Source organism: Delphinapterus leucas, chromosome 17 (genome assembly GCF_059928025.1).
Source record: "Delphinapterus leucas isolate spDelLeu-1000000601 "Yukka" chromosome 17, BTC_Dleu_Yukka2, whole genome shotgun sequence".
NCBI classification, from domain to species: Eukaryota; Metazoa; Chordata; class Mammalia; order Artiodactyla; family Monodontidae; genus Delphinapterus; species Delphinapterus leucas.
The window spans coordinates 33,871,412-33,889,307 of record NC_143145.1 but is presented as its reverse complement, the minus strand read 5'-3'; the positions used below and the strand labels follow the sequence as shown (position 1 = coordinate 33,889,307).

Sequence of the window (17,896 nt, the reverse complement as noted above, 5' to 3'; positions counted from 1 at the left end):
CTATTATTTTATAAACACTGTTTTAAAGGTGAAATAATTTGCTCAAGTTTACCCAGCTAGCAAGTTTTCCTTACTCCACATTTTTCAGACTTCAAAACCTATTCTTTTTTACATTCCACATGTCATTAACATAAAGCATTTATGAAGGTTTTCAATTTATCAGAATATTTGAACACCCAGAACACCCTGCACCCTGGCTGTGCCAGATGACCATCTGATTATTTCAGTTCCAGAAAGTTTGAACTATTGTAAATAATAATGATTTTTTCTAGTACTTCTAGGATTCATCAAAATTCCAGCAACCTTTCAGAAATTAAACTTGCTCTTTTCTCTTGGCTTTTCTTTAAAAACTTAGTGTTTTAATAATTAGATTTTATATTATCTCTAGGTTTTCAGTGAAGCATAATGGATTAAAGAGAAAATTGATGCTACTAAAATTGGTTTTTATAAGTTACAATGGCAACTTCATCATACTTTTTTTTCAAATTCAGAAATAAAAAAAATTTTTCTTCCTAATATTAAGCCAAATGTTTATTTCCCAGATTTTACCTAAATGTTCTTCCCTGAGGCCATTCCTGTTGTGAAACTGTTTTAATGGTCTTCATTGGGGTGTGGTAAAAATTCTCTAATTGTCATTGCTAAAAACAAGGGTTTCATATAAACTGAATTTTTCTTTTAGGATAATTGCCATTCACTTTTGTTTTATATGCAACTGAGTGGGGTTTTGCAGTATCCTCTGTGGACAATTAAAGTGCTGAAATAGGAGAAGCGAATAATTGCTTTGTGTGGTAATACTGACAACTTCTGCGTATTTGTCAATCTGTGTTAACAGTATCGATCAGGATGGGATCCTCATAGAGGGGCAGATAATATTTCCACTAAATCTTCGGACAGTGATGTAAGTGATATATCTGCGGTTTCAAGGACTAGTAGTGCTTCTCGTTTCAGCAGCACAAGCTACATGTCTGTCCAATCAGAACGGCCAAGAGGAAATAAGAAAATCAGGTGAGTAAGGGGACTTTAAGCAGGAAGTTCCTCTAAATATATTTTAGAAGATCTTTATTTTTCTTTGAATAAATGTAAAATCTTTTACTTCTAAAAGGTTAATATATATCATTAAGACAATAAGAACTTCTGTACAGATTACTTTTAATTATATTTTGGTCTCCATTTCAAACTTCTTGCACAGAAAAGTTTTACAGAACTTATAGCTATTTTCTTACTAGATTATTTGAAATAATATCATTAGGTATTTTTTCATGTTTGTTATTTAAAAAGTAATTCTTTTATTATATCTTTACTGAAATTAAAGTGATGGTTAAGTGAAGACCTGAATTTTTTAATATTCTAAGGAATATGAAAAATCATATTTTAGAGGGGATTTTTCCTAGCTGAATACATTGTAGTAATTCAGAAAACACAAGAACATTACTTTTTTAGTAAGGTGCTCTCCCATCCTCTTGAAACTTTTTATAAATGCATGGAAAAAGTTCTCAGTTTTTCAAGAAAATTTATAAATGTAATGTATGTTTTTTAGTGTAATTTTCATTTATCACCCAACCTATAGACTTTATGGACACCTGAGCTAAATTAGTCTTTTTTTACTCCTATTGGATCAAAAAAAACAATAATGGAGAGACCACAATTTTTTCCATGCAACTTTGTAACAGGAAAATATGATTTAAAAACAATTATGATTTAAGTGTTGCTTACACAGTGCTTCTCTGGTGTACACTGGAGAAAAAGTTTTCAGTGCTTAAAAGATGTCATTTTTATTTATGTTTTAGTAGTTATCATTACTTTTCTATTTAATTTTGTATGCACTTTTTCTTGACTTTTTCTTTCTGTTTTGTGTTTATTTGCATGCCTTCAATTTATTTCGCTTTCAAAAGGCCAAAGGGAATAGAAGAGGGAGGGAAAGAAGGGGATAAGCATGAAGAGATAGCTCATGAGGAGGAAGAGGTAAAGGAAGAAAGAATTAATGAGAATGAGAAAGGGAAAGAGATTACAAAAACATGTAATAAGGAGAAAAACAGAGAATCAGGAGACGAGGAAAAAACACAAGATATACCTGAACAAGGGAAAGAAAAAGAACAGTGGAATAAAGAGGATTTGCGAAAGCAATTCTCGCAAGATGATGACAGGTAAAATTTGCTCATTTTCGTAGACATTTCCCATTAGTAATGTCCTTTCTCCTACTCTTAAAAACTATTTTGCCATTTACATTTGGTTTATTTTCTTGTGTTTTATCTATTTAGCTTCTAATGCAACTAATTAATGTTAGCAAATTATTACCTAACATTGATTTATTAAACAGTCTTTAATTTGTATACCATAGCTCTGAGAGTCTGATTTAATTGGGTTTTTAAGTTCTTTTTGACTAGGTGGATCAAAGGTAAATTTCCCTTTAGTTTTTTTAGCATGAATTACTGTATATCTTCCTCATTTGTAGAGTCAAACCTTTAAAATGAGGTTCTGAAGGGGCTGAAAAAATGTAGCCTGCACTATAAGAAATACTATATACTAGAACTTTTAAAACGAATGGCAAAATAGGTAGCAAAAAGTAAGCTTTATTCTGTCTCTGAATAAAGAAAAAAGCAAGTCCCTTGCCTGTCATAGTTATCTGGTGGGGTCTAGTGCAATTCTGATTCCTGAGGAAGATTGTGGAGTAGGAAGAGTGGTCTTTGATACTCTGAGAAGATAGAGAGAGGCCTTAGGGCTTATTAGAAGGCAGACATGTTGACTTAGCCCCCTCTAGAAATTCATTCAGCTAGAGAAACTGCCAGAGAAGGAGCTTTGAACAGGGGAAAAGGGAAGAAACATAATCAGCAAGGCATAACAACAACTATGTTTTCATTTTCATAACACAATGCACTAAGTAAATATGAAACCATCTTTACAGTGCTGTACTGAAAGTCATGTCAGCACAAGTCCACAGTAGACTCCATCCTTCTGCCTGAGGAGATGAGATCTGTCTAGTTACATTTCTCTGAGACTGAGAATTGCAAATCATGTGCATTTTGGAGGAATTTGGTTTTCTAGTAATCCATCCAGACCTTGATTTTGTGCTAGAATGCACTTGGCATAATACTCACCCCGATTGTAAGCCAAATTTTGCTTTATTGTATCTAAATCCAATCTCAGTTTGTGCTTTACTCAGAGTTAAAGAGAAAGATAATTGGAATAAATGTTTACCCCCCGGGTATACAGTTCAGTGGTCTAATTCTGACACTTCACTTTCTGTCTCAGATTGGTATATTTAACTATATCTGTGATCTATGAAGGTTTCTATGTAACAGACACGAAACCTAAATGTAAATCTTAAATTAGGCATATTTTGTGATTCGAGTCTAAACTAGTAATTTCAAGTCTATTTCGTTGTTTATCTAACTTTTGATAATTACATTACCTTATTAATGAAGACCATCTTTCTGGTTTGTTTGACATAGGGTCATTTCATCATTAATTCACAGAGGAAAGCTTTCCAAGATTTCCTTGGAAAGAGACACAGAGTTTCCTTTCTTCCAAAAGCAGAGCAAAATGTGAGCCTCTAATGTGTTTTCCATTCTATAAACTGTGTAAAGGAGAACACATGAGCCCCTTGGTGTCTGCCTGGAGCCAAAAGCCTATGTTAGCATATCTGGCTTGGTGGGGAAAAGTTTGAAGAAGATTATAACCTTGAGTTCTCGATTTTTTAATATTACTTTCTTCACCATTTTCTTCTTGAAAAGACCACATTATTTTACACAGGAAAGGGAAAGATGGTATATTCCTAGCAATGAGTCATCAAGGCATTGTACTCTGCTTAGGTAACTATAATGCTTTCGCAACTGTAAACTTTAGGGGGCCAGGCTGATGTCTCTAGGGAACATATATTCCATATGATGGCAAAAAGTGTCAACTGCAATTATTTGTGAGAAGATGCTGGTGTTGCTAATTAATTATTGCAGCATAGGATCTTGAATTTGCTTTCATTTCTCAGAATAAAATGAACAGTCTTTATTCCAAGAGAAGCTATGTCTGAGTACTGCCAGTAACATTTTGTTTTGGTAGTTGATGAACAGAATCATAGATTGTTTAAATGCCAAAAACAACTTACGTGCTTATACAACATTATTGGAAATAATCTTATTCTATAATGCATCATTGACGTTTACTTGTAATCCAAATTTTGTAAAGGAAAAAACTTTCTGACTTCAGGGTTTAAGTATCTATAGCAATGCTGGTATACTTAAAATTAACACAGTGAACCAAATCCATTTGAGTTGCTATTTTCATTACAGTAATTGTATCTCATTGTGTGATACAGAATTATGTTGTTTGTGTTATAGTAAGTCTATTAAAGTAAGTCTTCTGAATGTACTAGTAGGAAATGAATAGCAAAAAGTAAATTCAAAAAAAGGTCCATTAAGTATTTGAATATAGTATTTTTTCAAAGTTGATTAATAAATAATACATTCACATTTAGCTATTTATATTTCCACACATGTATATTAGCCTGGTTAAATGCCCCCCTACCATTAATGATTCTTTGGTAATCATTTCTAGAAAATCCAAAATTATATTTACCATTTAAAATATTTTTCTCACTCTCTGTACATAGGTGTCTATCTACATTATATCTATCGACATTTGCTGCTTACATACCATGTATATGTGGTAGGCTGGCCCAGAAAAAAAGTGTTCAGATGTAAGGAGAAACCATTCGTTCAACCAATATTTATTCAGAAAATTTGTCAGGCAATATATACTATGAACTGGGGGATAGAGGTGAAATTAAGCATTTCTAAACTTCTAAGCCTGAGGGTGAAGCAGTTTCTTAGACTTGTGTAGATGGATGTTTAAGGATAGCTCCATATCCAGAAAATTTCATCAAGAAACCTAAACTAATTCACAAGGATATTTGATGGGAGAATTTGGCACAAGAAGTGGAGATCTTAAGTAAATCTGCAGTGGAAGATAGAAAAACAAATATTGAACAGTATAGTATTGTCAAAACCAACAACATTTGGTAGCTTTGGGATCAGATTACTCATCCATTCCCCCAGGTTCTGTTCTGGGCATATAAGACAAAAGAAAAAATAATTCAAGAAACTCGTTATCTATAAATTTTCATAGATAACCAAATAATATATACCGAACCTCAACAGATTGCCTGCTTCTCAGATCCTCTAATATTTTTGTATTACCCAGCTTTCCTTTTAATGGAAATGTTACAGTTTATAATGAATGCACTGCCTAAAAACTTTATGGCTTCATTATTGTAAAACAGGTTCAAGATCTACGGTAAGAGTGAAATATTCACACAAAGATTTGCATTAATGAAGACTACACAGAAAACCTTTTGAGGATTTGTGTGGATCTGATATTTAGCAAATTTTTGTGCTTTACATTCTTACAGAAGAGTCAATTTAAAAATGATTATTTGTAAGACCAAAATATAAATAAAAAGTTTCAAAAATCAAAAAAAATTTTAGTTCTCAGGCATGTCTATAAACGGTATGGAATTATGTTTTCTCTTTTTAAAGAAAACGTCCTAGAGACAGGAAAATTTTTTTTTTTTTAAACATCTTTATTGGGGTATAATTGCTTTACAATGGTGTGTTAGTTTCTGCTTTATAACAAAGTGAATCAGTTATACATATACATATGTTCCCATATGTCTTCCCTCTTGCGTCTCCCTCCCTCCCACTCTCCCTATCCCACCCCTCCAGGCTGTCACAAAGCACCGAGCTAATATCCCTGTGCCTTGCGGCTGCTTCCCCCTAGCTATCTACCTTACTACATTTGTTAGTGTGTATATGTCCATGACTCTCTCTCGCCCTGTCAAAGCTCACCCTTCCCCCTCCCCATATCCTCAAGTCCGTTCTCCAGTAGGTCTGCGTCTTTATTCCTGTCTTACCCCTAGGTTCTTCATGACATTTTTTTTCCCCTTAAATTCCATATATATGTGTTAGCATACGGTATTTGTCTTTTTCTTTCTGACTTACTTCACTCTGTATGACAGACTCTAGGTCTATCCATCTCATTACAAATAGCTCAATTTCATTTCTTTTTAAGGCTGAGTAATATTCCATTGTATATATGTGCCACATCTTCTTTATCCATTCATCCGATGATGGGCGCTTAGGTTGTTTCCATCTCCGGGCTATTGTAAATAGAGCTGCAATGAACATTTTGGTACATGACTCTTTTTGAATTTTGGTTTTCTCAGGGTATATGCCCAGTAGTGGGATTGCTGGGTCATATGGTAATTCTATTTGTAGTTTTTTAAGGAACCTCCATACTGTTCTCCATAGTGGCTGAACCAATTCACATTCCCACCAGCAGTGCAAGAGTGTTCCCTTTTCTCCACACCCTCTCCAGCATTTATTGTTTCTAGATGTTTTGATGATGGCCATTCTGACTGGTGTGAGATGATATCTCATTGTAGTTTTGATTTGCATTTCTCTAATGATTAATGATGTTGAGCATTCTTTCATGTGTTTGTTGGCATTCTGTATATCTTCTTTGGAGAAATGTCTATTTAGGTCTTCTGCCCATTTTTGGATTGGGTTGTTTGTTTTTTTGTTATTGAGCTGCATGAGCTGCTTGTAAATTTTGGAGATTAATCCTTTGTCCGTTGCTTCATTTGCAAATATTTTCTCCCATTCTGAGGGTTGTCTTTTGGTCTTGATTATGGTTTCCTTTGCTGTGCAAAAGCTTTGAAGTTTCATTAGGTCCCATTTGTTTATTTTTGTTTTTATTTCCATTACTCTAGGAGGTGGGTCAGAAAGGATCTTGCTGTGATTTATGTCATAGAGTGTTCTGCCTATGTTTTCCTCTAAGAGTTTGATAGTTTCTGGCCTTACATTTAGGTCTTTAATCCATTTTGAGCTTATTTTTGTGTATGGTGTTAGGGAGTGATCTAATCTCATACTTTTACATGTACCTGTCCAGTTTTCCCAGCACCATTTATTGAAGAGGCTGTCCTTTCTCCACTGTACATTCCTGCCACCTTTATCAAAGATAAGGTGTCCATATGTGCGTGGGTTTATCTCTGGGCTTTCTATCCTGTTCCATTGATCTATCTTTCTGTTTTTGTGCCAGTACCATACTGTCTTGATTACTGTAGCTTTGTAGTATAGTCTGAAGTCAGGGAGCCTGATTCCTCCAGCTCCTTTTTTCGTTCTCAAGATTGCTTTGGCTATTCGGGGTCTTTTGTGTTTCCATACAAATTGTGAAATTTTTTGTTCTAGTTCTGTGAAAAATGCCAGTGGTAGTTTGATAGGGATTGCATTGAATCTGTAGATTGCTTTGGGTAGTAGAGTCATTTTCACAATGTTGATTCTTCCCATCCAAGAACATGGTATATCTCTCCATCTATTTGTATCATCTTTAATTTCTTTCATCAGTGTCTTATAATTTTCTGCATACAGGTCTTTCGTCTCCTTAGGTAGGTTTATTCCTAGATATTTTATTCTTTTTGTTGCAGTGGTAAATGGGAGTGTTTTCTTGATTTCACTTTCAGATTTTTCATCATTAGTATATAGGAATGCCAGAGATTTCTGTGCATTAACTTTGTATCCTGCTACTTTACCAAATTCATTGATTAGTTCTAGTAGTTTTCTGGTAGCATCTTTAGGATTCTCTATGTATAGTATCATGTCATCTGCAAACAGTGACAGCTTTACTTCTTCTTTTCCGATTTGGATTCCTTTTATTTCCTTTTCTTCTCTGATTGCTGTGGCTAAAACTTCCAAAACTATGTTGAATAAGAGTGGTGAGAGTGGGCAACCTTTTCTTGTTCCTGATCTTAGTGGAAATGCTTTCAGTTTTTCACCATTGAGGATGATGTTTGCTGTGGGCTTGTCATATATGGCCTTTATTATGTTGAGGAACGTTCCCTCTATGCCTACTTTCTGCAGGGTTTTTATCATAAATGGGTGTTGAATTTTGTCGAAAGCTTTCTCTGCATCTATTGAGATGATCATATGGTTTTTCTCCTTCAATTTGTTAATATGGTTTATCACATTGATAGATTTGCGTATATTGAAGAATCCTTGCATTCCTGGAATAAACCCCACTTGATCATGGTGTATGATCCTTTTAATGTGCTGTTGGATTCTGTTTGCTAGTATTTTGTTGAGGATTTTTGCATCTATGTTCATCAGTGATATTGGCCTGTAGTTTTCTTTCTTTGTGACATCCTTGTCTGGTTTTGGTATCAAGGTGACAGGAAAATGTTTTAAAGGAAAAAGATGGCATCAGTTCAAATATTCATGAATAGCTGTTTTTAAGACTTAAGCCATCTAAATTATCTAGCAAAAAGCTCTTATAGTCTTTAAAAGGGCAAGCAGAATAATTGTTAATGAAATATTTATTACTGCTAACTTACAGATCAGAGTTACAGATCAGAGTTAAAATGTGATAATACGTTGTCCTGACGATGTAATATAACGACGCGTGCCGCATATTTACTCCTATGTTATAGACCTCCTCTGCTTTATGATTGTGCATAAAAAGGGTACTTTTAAAAAAAACACCAAATATCACTCTTAGAATTTTGATCATGTAAGGACCCAGGAATTTGCATTTTTAAAACAAACACCCCCCAAGTGGTTATGATGCTCTCCTTCCTCTCTTTTGGGTTGCTTATATTTCCTAATGAATACTACGGTCAGCTTGTCAATTTGGGGGGAAAAAGGCAGCTGTGCTTTTTGACTGGGATTGTGTTTAATTAGATCAGTTTGGGGATTATTGCCATCTTAAAAAATGTTGTCTTCCAATCCATGAACACAAGGTGTTCCATTTACTTTTTACTTTCTTTCGATGATGTTTCATAGTTTTCAGGGAACATATACTTCTTTTTTTAAAATTTATTCCAAGTATTTTATTTTTGGTGCTATTTTAAGTGGAATTCTTTTATTAATTTCATTTTGAGACTGATCGTTGCTAGTATATAGAAACACAATTTATTTTTATAAATTGATCTTGAAACCTGCAACTGTGCTGTATTCATTTATTAGCTCTAAAAGTTTTTAGGTAATTCTTTAGGATATTCTATATGAGATCATGTCATCTGTGAATCAAGATTACTTGATTACTTCCTCCTTTCTGATCTGAATGCCTTTTTATTTCTTTGTCTTGCCTAATTGACCTGGCTAAAACCATCACTACAATGTTAAATAGAAATGCTCATGGAAAGTTCTTAAAGAAACAGCCTAGTAGAATTACATTGCATTAGGTCTAAAAGCATTTTTGAGGATGTCTCCTGTGCCACTCATCCATTTTAGAATAGTCTATATGAAACTTTCTTTTAAAATTTTGTGAGCAGCTCTCTTAAAGAATAGATGTATCTACTTCACTGAAAACAAAACAATGTAATCCATTGTATGTTCTCTTTATCTAGTCTATCAGGAAGTTCAAGTTCATAGCCAAAAGACATGATAATTCCATTCAATTTCTTGAACTACATTATATTATAATCATTATATTATATATAATAATTGATATTTTTATTTTTGCCTCTTTTCTGAGGCTTTGCTCCTTTACCTCTATTTTAATACAATTGTGTTATGTAACTTTTTAAAAAAACTGCCTCAAATTGTATATGCTGCTAACTCGGAACAGTTTTCATATAGTATCCTGCCAACCTTTAGAATTCAACACCTTTACATTCTCTTCTTGAAATGCTTTTTTCTCTGAGCTCTTGTGATTGTACATTCCTTTAGTTCTCTAACCATCTCTCTGATCACCTCTGTCTTCTCTGGGAGCATTCTCTCTGCCCCTTCCATGTTGACATTTTCCAGAATCCCATACTAGGCCTTCTTTTCTTTACGTGTTCTATCTTGATGCTGCCTTTTATTCCGTGGCTTCCAGTAGCATCTGTGTATTGATGGCTTCCAAAACTGTATTTCCAGCCCAGGTTTCTTCCTTAACCATCTGCCAGATCTATCCAGTCCCGTCCTTGCCATCTTCTTGTCTGTCCTGGGGACGTACCAAACTCAGCATGTAAAATTAAATTCATCATACTGTCACAGAACAGGCAACTACATTTAATAACCCACTCCTCCTTTTGTGCTCTCTTTCTCGGTGGGTGGCACCGGCACCCTCCCATTTGCCCAAACCAGGAACCTAGGCGTCACTCGACTAGTCCTTCTCCACTGAGCACATTCCCTCCCTCCAATCAAGTCTTATTAATCTTAATGCTTAATTATCTCTGAAGTATTCCATTTCTCCCTAACCCTATATCTACTTCTATAATTTAAGCTATTATCTCTTATGGAGATTAGTTTAGTAGTTTAGTTTCATAGATTAGTTTGGTAGGAAAATCTTGTCTTTTAAAAATAATAGCCCTTAAATCTGAACTCGTTATGCTAATAGCATAAAAACATGAGTAATCAGTTTTTCTGAAGTTGTCCCTTTGTGAATTGTGTACTTTGAAAAGATGAATATTATGGGATGTGAATATATCTTTTAAAATGCTCAGAAGGTCTCTGCAAAAAAAAAAAAAAAATCTGTAATTGGTGTTGCTTCTTCAGTAACTATTATGAGTGTAGTGGTGATAAAATGCAGATGATATTTTGTTTAAGGTTAAGTTTGTCAAGGATGTCTTTTTTTCTATTCCAATACTTCTTAAGAGCCACCGTTCCTTAAAATGTTCATGGGGAAGCAGTGTGTTCAAGAAAGCACCAGGTTTTAGTTAAGATGGGAGTAAAAAGGGTTAAGAATGAGTGGTCAGGGGATAGCTTTGTAACAGCGCCACCTGGCGGCGTTGCTTTGCTGCTGGTGTCACCACATTTTCAGAGCGGTCTTTACAGCTAACTCATAATATTTATACTTCAGTACCACATGCCTACTCTTTGATATGAAATCGGAGATCAGTGTTAATTAAAACTTACTCCCACATCTTACATAAATTAATAGACTTATTCAAAGAGTAATTGAAAGAGACCTATACAATTTAATTGACTTGTAGTGTAATCGTTATTAGCAATTTCTGTTAATTTGTATTTCTGTGGTGACTGGTTATTCTATCCTGTTATCACACAGGAAATCTTATTTAGAGATGCCTACCCAGATTCATTTTTACTGATGAATTAATTTCATTCTGGTTAGAAAAGCAATTTAGGATTATATACATTTAAAATGTCCATTAACATTCATTTACATATTAAACTTTTGTTTTCTAGTATTACCACTACTGATTAACCTATAGGTAAATAATGTTTCTATTTACCTATCTGCTATAATGGATACAATTCATTTTTATTTATAACATTGTTAACATTTATTTCTAACATTTTCCCCACTGGCTGTATGTTAGAGAGTAAAATAGATTTAGTGTGAAAGTAGAGAAATAATTAAATTGGAATGACTTCTACCATACAAAATAATAGCAGTAGAAAAAACTGCTGCAGTAGTTTCCATAATATTCAATACTTATTTTTACAAGCCAAAAAGGACGATTAATTCACAACTGTTATTCTAGACTACATGCAATATTCTGACAGTGACTCCTAATAGAACTACAGATATCCCTCAGGATGAACAAATTTAACATATAGAAGTTTGATTTTTATAGAAATAATAAAAATAATATCAAGTTTGAAGTCAACGGATTCCCGTGCATGAGTATTATTGTGTTAGATACCAGTATATCAGTACAGTGTGGTACTGTATGGTGTGGCTTCATTTTCAAATGGTGATTCTCCATATAGAAAGGGGGAGTCTAATCTTAAGTGATCAAAATTCAAAAAAAGAAAATCCACAAACACCCAGCCTGAGACTTTAGAACCGTAATGACACAATTCCAATCTTTAATTTTTAACCTTATCTCGACTTCAGTCTTTCACATTTACTGGCCCTTTTCCTCACAGGCTCTTGCTTTTATTCCTTTGTGTATATGCTCATGTTGCTTCTGGTGTCTAAAGCATAGTTTCTTTCTTTCTCTTTATGAGTAAAGTATCTGCCCATCCTTCAATATTCAAGTCAAATACAAATTCATCCAAGAGACACCTCCTCTGCTCTTCCTCCATAATTTATCTAATATTCTTTTACAGTAACAGTTTCTCCTGTGGTGCTCATTTTCCTCCCCTGTGATATAGTTAATTATGTATACATTTAATCTACCATTGTTGACCATTAGTTAGCCTTTTGAGGATATGTATTTATCATTTTTATCTTTTTGTTGTCTTACCTCTCAATATCTACAATACCTCACACATAGTAGGCACTCAATCAAAGTTTGTGCATGAATGTGTGAATCAGTGAGATCATAATAAAGCAGTGGAAGTTTAGAGGTGTGAAGAGCTTCTGACATAGTGCAGTACCCAACATGCTCATCGCAATCTTCTCTGACAACAATGACCAAGAGGTCACTTTTTTCCCCAGTGGAAAGAAACCTATTTATTTCAGAAGTCAGTGGAATTTACTTCAGAGGAGTTTGTTTTATGACACATATGTATTCCAGTTAGAAAAGATTTAGTTGGTTGGTTGGTTTACTGATTTGATATATGATGAATGATAATCATTATTTTATAGATAAAAATCCTGTATAAAGTCTAACAAGAATGGGAGAAAAACAGACAAGAAAAGATAGCAAAGGGTTCATTAGACAGTATTTGAAGATTAGACAAACTCATACCAATCTAATGTGTCCCAAAAGAATGGTGTAAAATGAATTCTAAAATCCTATTGAAGGGTGCAAAGATGAGAGAAATGACTTCATTTGGGGATGGCAAAAATAAGAAACTTTGTAGATTAGTCTTCTGAGACTTTCTATCAAAATATTTTGAATAGATGATATGTAGCATTTAATACTGAAGTTATCTGAAGACGACTGCATATTTTCAGGACACTAAGAATTAACCAACTTAATTTTACTATTTCTGTTTATCATGGAGCATGAATTACTACCTTCCATGATGCACCTGTCATGTGCAGAGACTTAGCCTTCCAGTCTGGCACGTCGGGGATTCAGCTGGCTTGCTTTGCAAAGTTGTGAATAAGAACTTGGTGCCATGTTACACTGACTCATAGTAAGCATAATATCACTTATCCTCATCCAGAATTTATTTTTAGTATTATAAGTAATACCTAAGTCCTCCGAAAATATACATGAGAGATAATATAGCATGACCGCTGAAACTTAGCTCTGGATTCAGACAAAACTGGGTTGAATCCTAGTTCTGCCAGTTCCTAACAATAAAAACTTGGGCAAATAAAAACCACTTTCTTCACCTATATATTGGGGGTAATAATAATAATATTCTTGCAGGGTTGCCATCAAAATTTAATAAGATTATATCCTGAAAGCTTCTAACATCATTCCTGGCACATGACAAGCATTTGATATATAATAGGGGTTGATAAAGAAAGAAAAGGAGAGGAGATGGAAAATACATTTATGAAATTCTCACTTTTTTAAGCTTTTAGATCTGCATATTTCATAGAAACTTTCCTATAACACTTTGCCAGATGACAATTCAGAATAAGACAGATCCTTCTTATGTTTTGTACAAGAGAAAATAATTTCTGAAATGCAAAAAAAGATTTTATTATAAGATCATTTTACAAAGTAATAAAGTAGAGATTCTGGAAAATTTTTATGGGATGTGTTTCATAGTTTGAAGTGATGGACCTTTAATGGTCTTGGAGTTAAAATGATTTTATTCCTAAATTGCCTTCGTTTATTCAGCCAATATTTTTGAACATCTTCTATATGCCAGATTCTGTGCTAAAATACTGGTTAACAAGACCTAATTCCTTCCCTCAAAGAGCTTAAAGTCCAGAGGGGAGATAGAGAAGTCAATAAATGATTACAATATAGAGTAAAAGTGTAAAAAGTAATTTTAATATGTGATTTGATAATGCTTACCTTTAGTAAAACATTTAGAATAAGTGAACTGAGGCAGGAAGAGACAAATGATTCTTTCAGCATTATCCAGGATAGGAAAACAATGTCAGAGAAAATCCACAATTTCTTATAAGCCACTAACCATTTAAAGTCTTTCTGAATTAATAGCTTAAGAACATACTTGAAGTTTGTCAAATAGTTGTCTTAGCTCCGATGCAAACCAAGCATAAGGCTTTTAAAAAATCTTTTAAAAAATACAATAATTAAAACATTATATATTATTTTTCACTTGAGTCTCCTAGGTTCTCCTACTTAGTTGTTTGTTTTTTAATCTTCCTGCTATGTAGATCTGAAAGGGTCTGTCTCTAGCTAAAATCAGTCAGCAATGTAAGAATATGAAGTGTGAATACTTAGAAATATAAAAACAAATCTTTTGAATCAATGCTTTCCAAGTGTATTTCCAGAAATTCCCATGAACTGATGATTAAAAATAAATGGTTTTAAGGTCAATAAATTTGTACTACACATGCTATCCTTATCTTCGAGATTCATAGTATACATCAGCATTCTGAGAAGTTCTGCAAAAAAGTTGTGTTTAAGCCAGCATTCCCCAAACTTTATGATGGACCATTTTAATGTAATGTTTTCAAAATGTATTTGAGAAGTATGCTTTGATCTCAATGACATGCTTTAATTTTTCATTTCTAACGTTGGCTTTCATTCTCTCCGTAAAATAAATATTTTTATTTTTGCTGAGCTTAAGCATAGAATTATGGTACAAAACTTGGGATTGCCCAGAAGAGATCCTTGGAGCTGCGAAAACTTACTATAAGGATAGATCTTGTCCCTAAAGAAGCAGACAGGTGGGACTAGGAAAAGAATTGTAAAATCAAATAGGAATTAGCAAATCCAACAAAAAGGAGAAGTACTATCCAAGGAATATGGATAAGATTTATCTTTCAAGTAATGACAATAAGAGAGGGGATACATAAAAATAGCTTATATATTTCAGCAAATATCATGAACATTGATCATTTTGCTGACTTTTCATGTATATTTTAAAGTTTAATTCACTCTATTGTTTAAGGAATCACTTCAAATAAAGCACTTAAGCGGCAATGTAAAGAGATGGAGTTGATGAGTGGCCCATTTTATATCTTTTTTATCCTTTTCTGTACTTGAAATAACACATTTGCTTGGAACCATTATTTTCAGAGATGAAAGGAGATTACAGGTGTGGAGCTTTATTTATGTCATATATACACATGTGTGTATATATATGTATGTGGGTGTGTATGTGTGTCTACATGCCATGCTCTAATCTAGCACACACTTAGTAAAAGTCTCCCAATTTCCCTCTATATGAATTACTTCATCTTACTCTAACTTGATGCCTTCTTATTTCTAATTTTCTAGATTCCCAGAGTTGGTTTTACATTGTTATTTAATGGTCATGTAGTGCATGATTCCCATATCCAGTATTTTAGCACATCATTAAGCTTTAGTATTTCTGCCATTAATTGGTATACATACTCTTCATTAAAAGAATTAAGTCTATACATTATATAGAATAAACAACAATCTTCTCTTTATGTTTAAGGATATATAAAATATTCATCAAGGTCTATCAATATAATAATCAGTAAATATTATAAGGGACATATTTATGTACTCGTTAATTTAATTATAGCTACTTCATTGTGCTAGTATACTTCCAAAGTCTCCACCACTTTATTGTTATATTGTTTTAACAAATAATAATGTTAGTATCATATTTGTAGAGTGATTTATTGGTTAAAAACTGATTTTATATATCATACATATATCCAAATATGATATATATAAGTATATAATATAGTACATTGATACATTATATACTTTAATATTATATGTATACATTATTTATATGTTATGTACACATTATTTATATATCATATATACATATGTATATAGGATGAGATTTTAACAGTAAACTTGAGAGGTTGACAGAGAGGTTTTTACTCTTTACATTTTGAGATGAGGATTCTCCTGGTTTAAGGTTCTGATCTGCTCTAATAAAATAAATTTAAAATTTGGGTTCAATCTGTACAAGTGGTTATCACTATAAAAATGAAAGGAAACTTTGATTTAGGCGTGCTGCTCTCAGATATTTAGGCGGTATTGAAATTTTAGCTTCATGGGAGCAGTGTCTCCATCTGTCCTGGCAGTGCTGTATCCCCAGTCCCCAGTCCCTAGTGTAGGCCCTCAACAAATACTTGTTGAAGAATGAATGGATCAACGAATGCCTAATTATTTCAGTATTTTTTAAAAATGTGTTTTTTGTTAAAACAGCTGAAAGGCAATGAATAAGAAAGACAATTCTAAAGAATATTTTAAAATATCAAATAATTAGATAAAATTAAGTGCCTTTTCCCACTATTCCTTTAACCACTATGAAATATTATAATCATCATATTCCCTCTGCTTAATTACAATTTTTCTTATTAGTGATTCACAAAATCTTAATGTAGAGCTTCTCTTTCATAGCTGGACTATAATACACAGAAAGCCACACATTATTGGAAGAGACTTTAGAAGTTATCTAGTACTCTGAACTTAGGAAGGAATCCTCCTGTATCAGTGGTTCCCAAACCAAGCTCATAAACATATCACTAGGAGAACTTTTTAAAAACATAATTCTGTACCCTTGACATGAGCATTCTATTCCAGTATATCTAGATGTGATGACCAGTAACCCTATACAATATCATTAATGGTTGATTATCTAATCTGCCTGAAGAATTCAGAACTATCTAACCTTATAAGGCAGCATTATATTCTTAGACATCTGTAACTACCAGAAAGACTTTCCTTAATTGAGCCAAAACCTACCTGCCTCTAACTTTAAAAAAACGTTCAATGTCTTAATTTGGAGAGTGATTATAAAAGTATTTACTTTATAATTATTCTTTAATCAAACATATGTCTTATGCACTCCTTTGTATTTATATTTCACAACTTTAAGAACATGAAAACAGGATTAGAAGAGGGAGTTGTGTCAGGGATTATCATCTCAGAAATGAACTAAGTTATATTTAATCCACTGGTTTTATATATAGATACACTATATATATATATATGAATATATAAATATAATCTAATAATAGAATATATAAATATAATCTATAACCAGTGGGATATATATAACCAGCGTTGTATATAAATATATATGCATATGAAAATTCTTCTTTGGTGCAGTTCTTCATGTTTTTTATAGATAGTTTATGCTCCAACCCTAGACTGCTGATCTCAAATTATGTGGGTTTTTTTTTTCAATACAACAAACTATTCCCACTATCAAATTTTATTGAGGGCTACTAAAAGATGTTTAAGCAATTCATTGAATTTTTTTTTAAATCCACAGTTTTTAGTCTTTTACCACAGTATAAAGTAGGATAATGAAATAATAGCTCCTTTATTTAAAAAAAGTAAAACTAACCACAAATAAGGGAAATGTCAAATCATGATCTATTTTGTAGATACATTGTTATGCAGCTTGTGTAGTTAAGTTAATAAACCTAGATTATTAAATATCTAAGTTTGTCTCTAACAAATACATTGTTCTGATATTAGAATTCCTAGTTTATGTCAAATTTTATTTCTACATAGAAAGTAATTTTCATGTTCTCCAAATGTGTTTAAAATATTCTTACTGTTGTTTTAAAGTTATTATTTACCTTTAAAACAAAAACAGCACATACCTAAGCGAAATTCTGTTTGGGCATTTTAAATGGTTTTTTTTCCCGGGATAAATGTTTGCCATGTTCCATTTATCTCTATTACATTTATATCTGCTTTTCACTCGCTATGTACAAATTGTTTCTCCATTTGAGGTTATTGCACAATTTAATATTAAATCAATATATCATACATCTTGTATTGAAAGGTTGAAAATAACTTCAAAATGTGAAAATTTACCTCTTTAGCACAATTTTAAAACATTAAAAGTTTGTAACAATGATTTTTTTAAAAAAAACAGGAATGTGAAGATGAAAGAGGACTCACAGGTGTTCATCT

General features: G+C 32.9%; 1 protein-coding gene across 1 annotated transcript in view; it reads left to right on the top strand.

Annotated features, from left to right (window-relative positions):
- Positions 1–17,896, top strand: part of RIMS2 (regulating synaptic membrane exocytosis 2) — a 359,754-nt gene that overhangs the window by 223,823 nt on the left and 118,035 nt on the right. Inside the window, exon 19 of the mRNA XM_022584628.3 lies at positions 833–1,005. Coding sequence (XP_022440336.1) covers positions 833–1,005 — 173 coding nt within the window. The remainder of the gene's footprint in view (positions 1–832; positions 1,006–17,896) is intronic.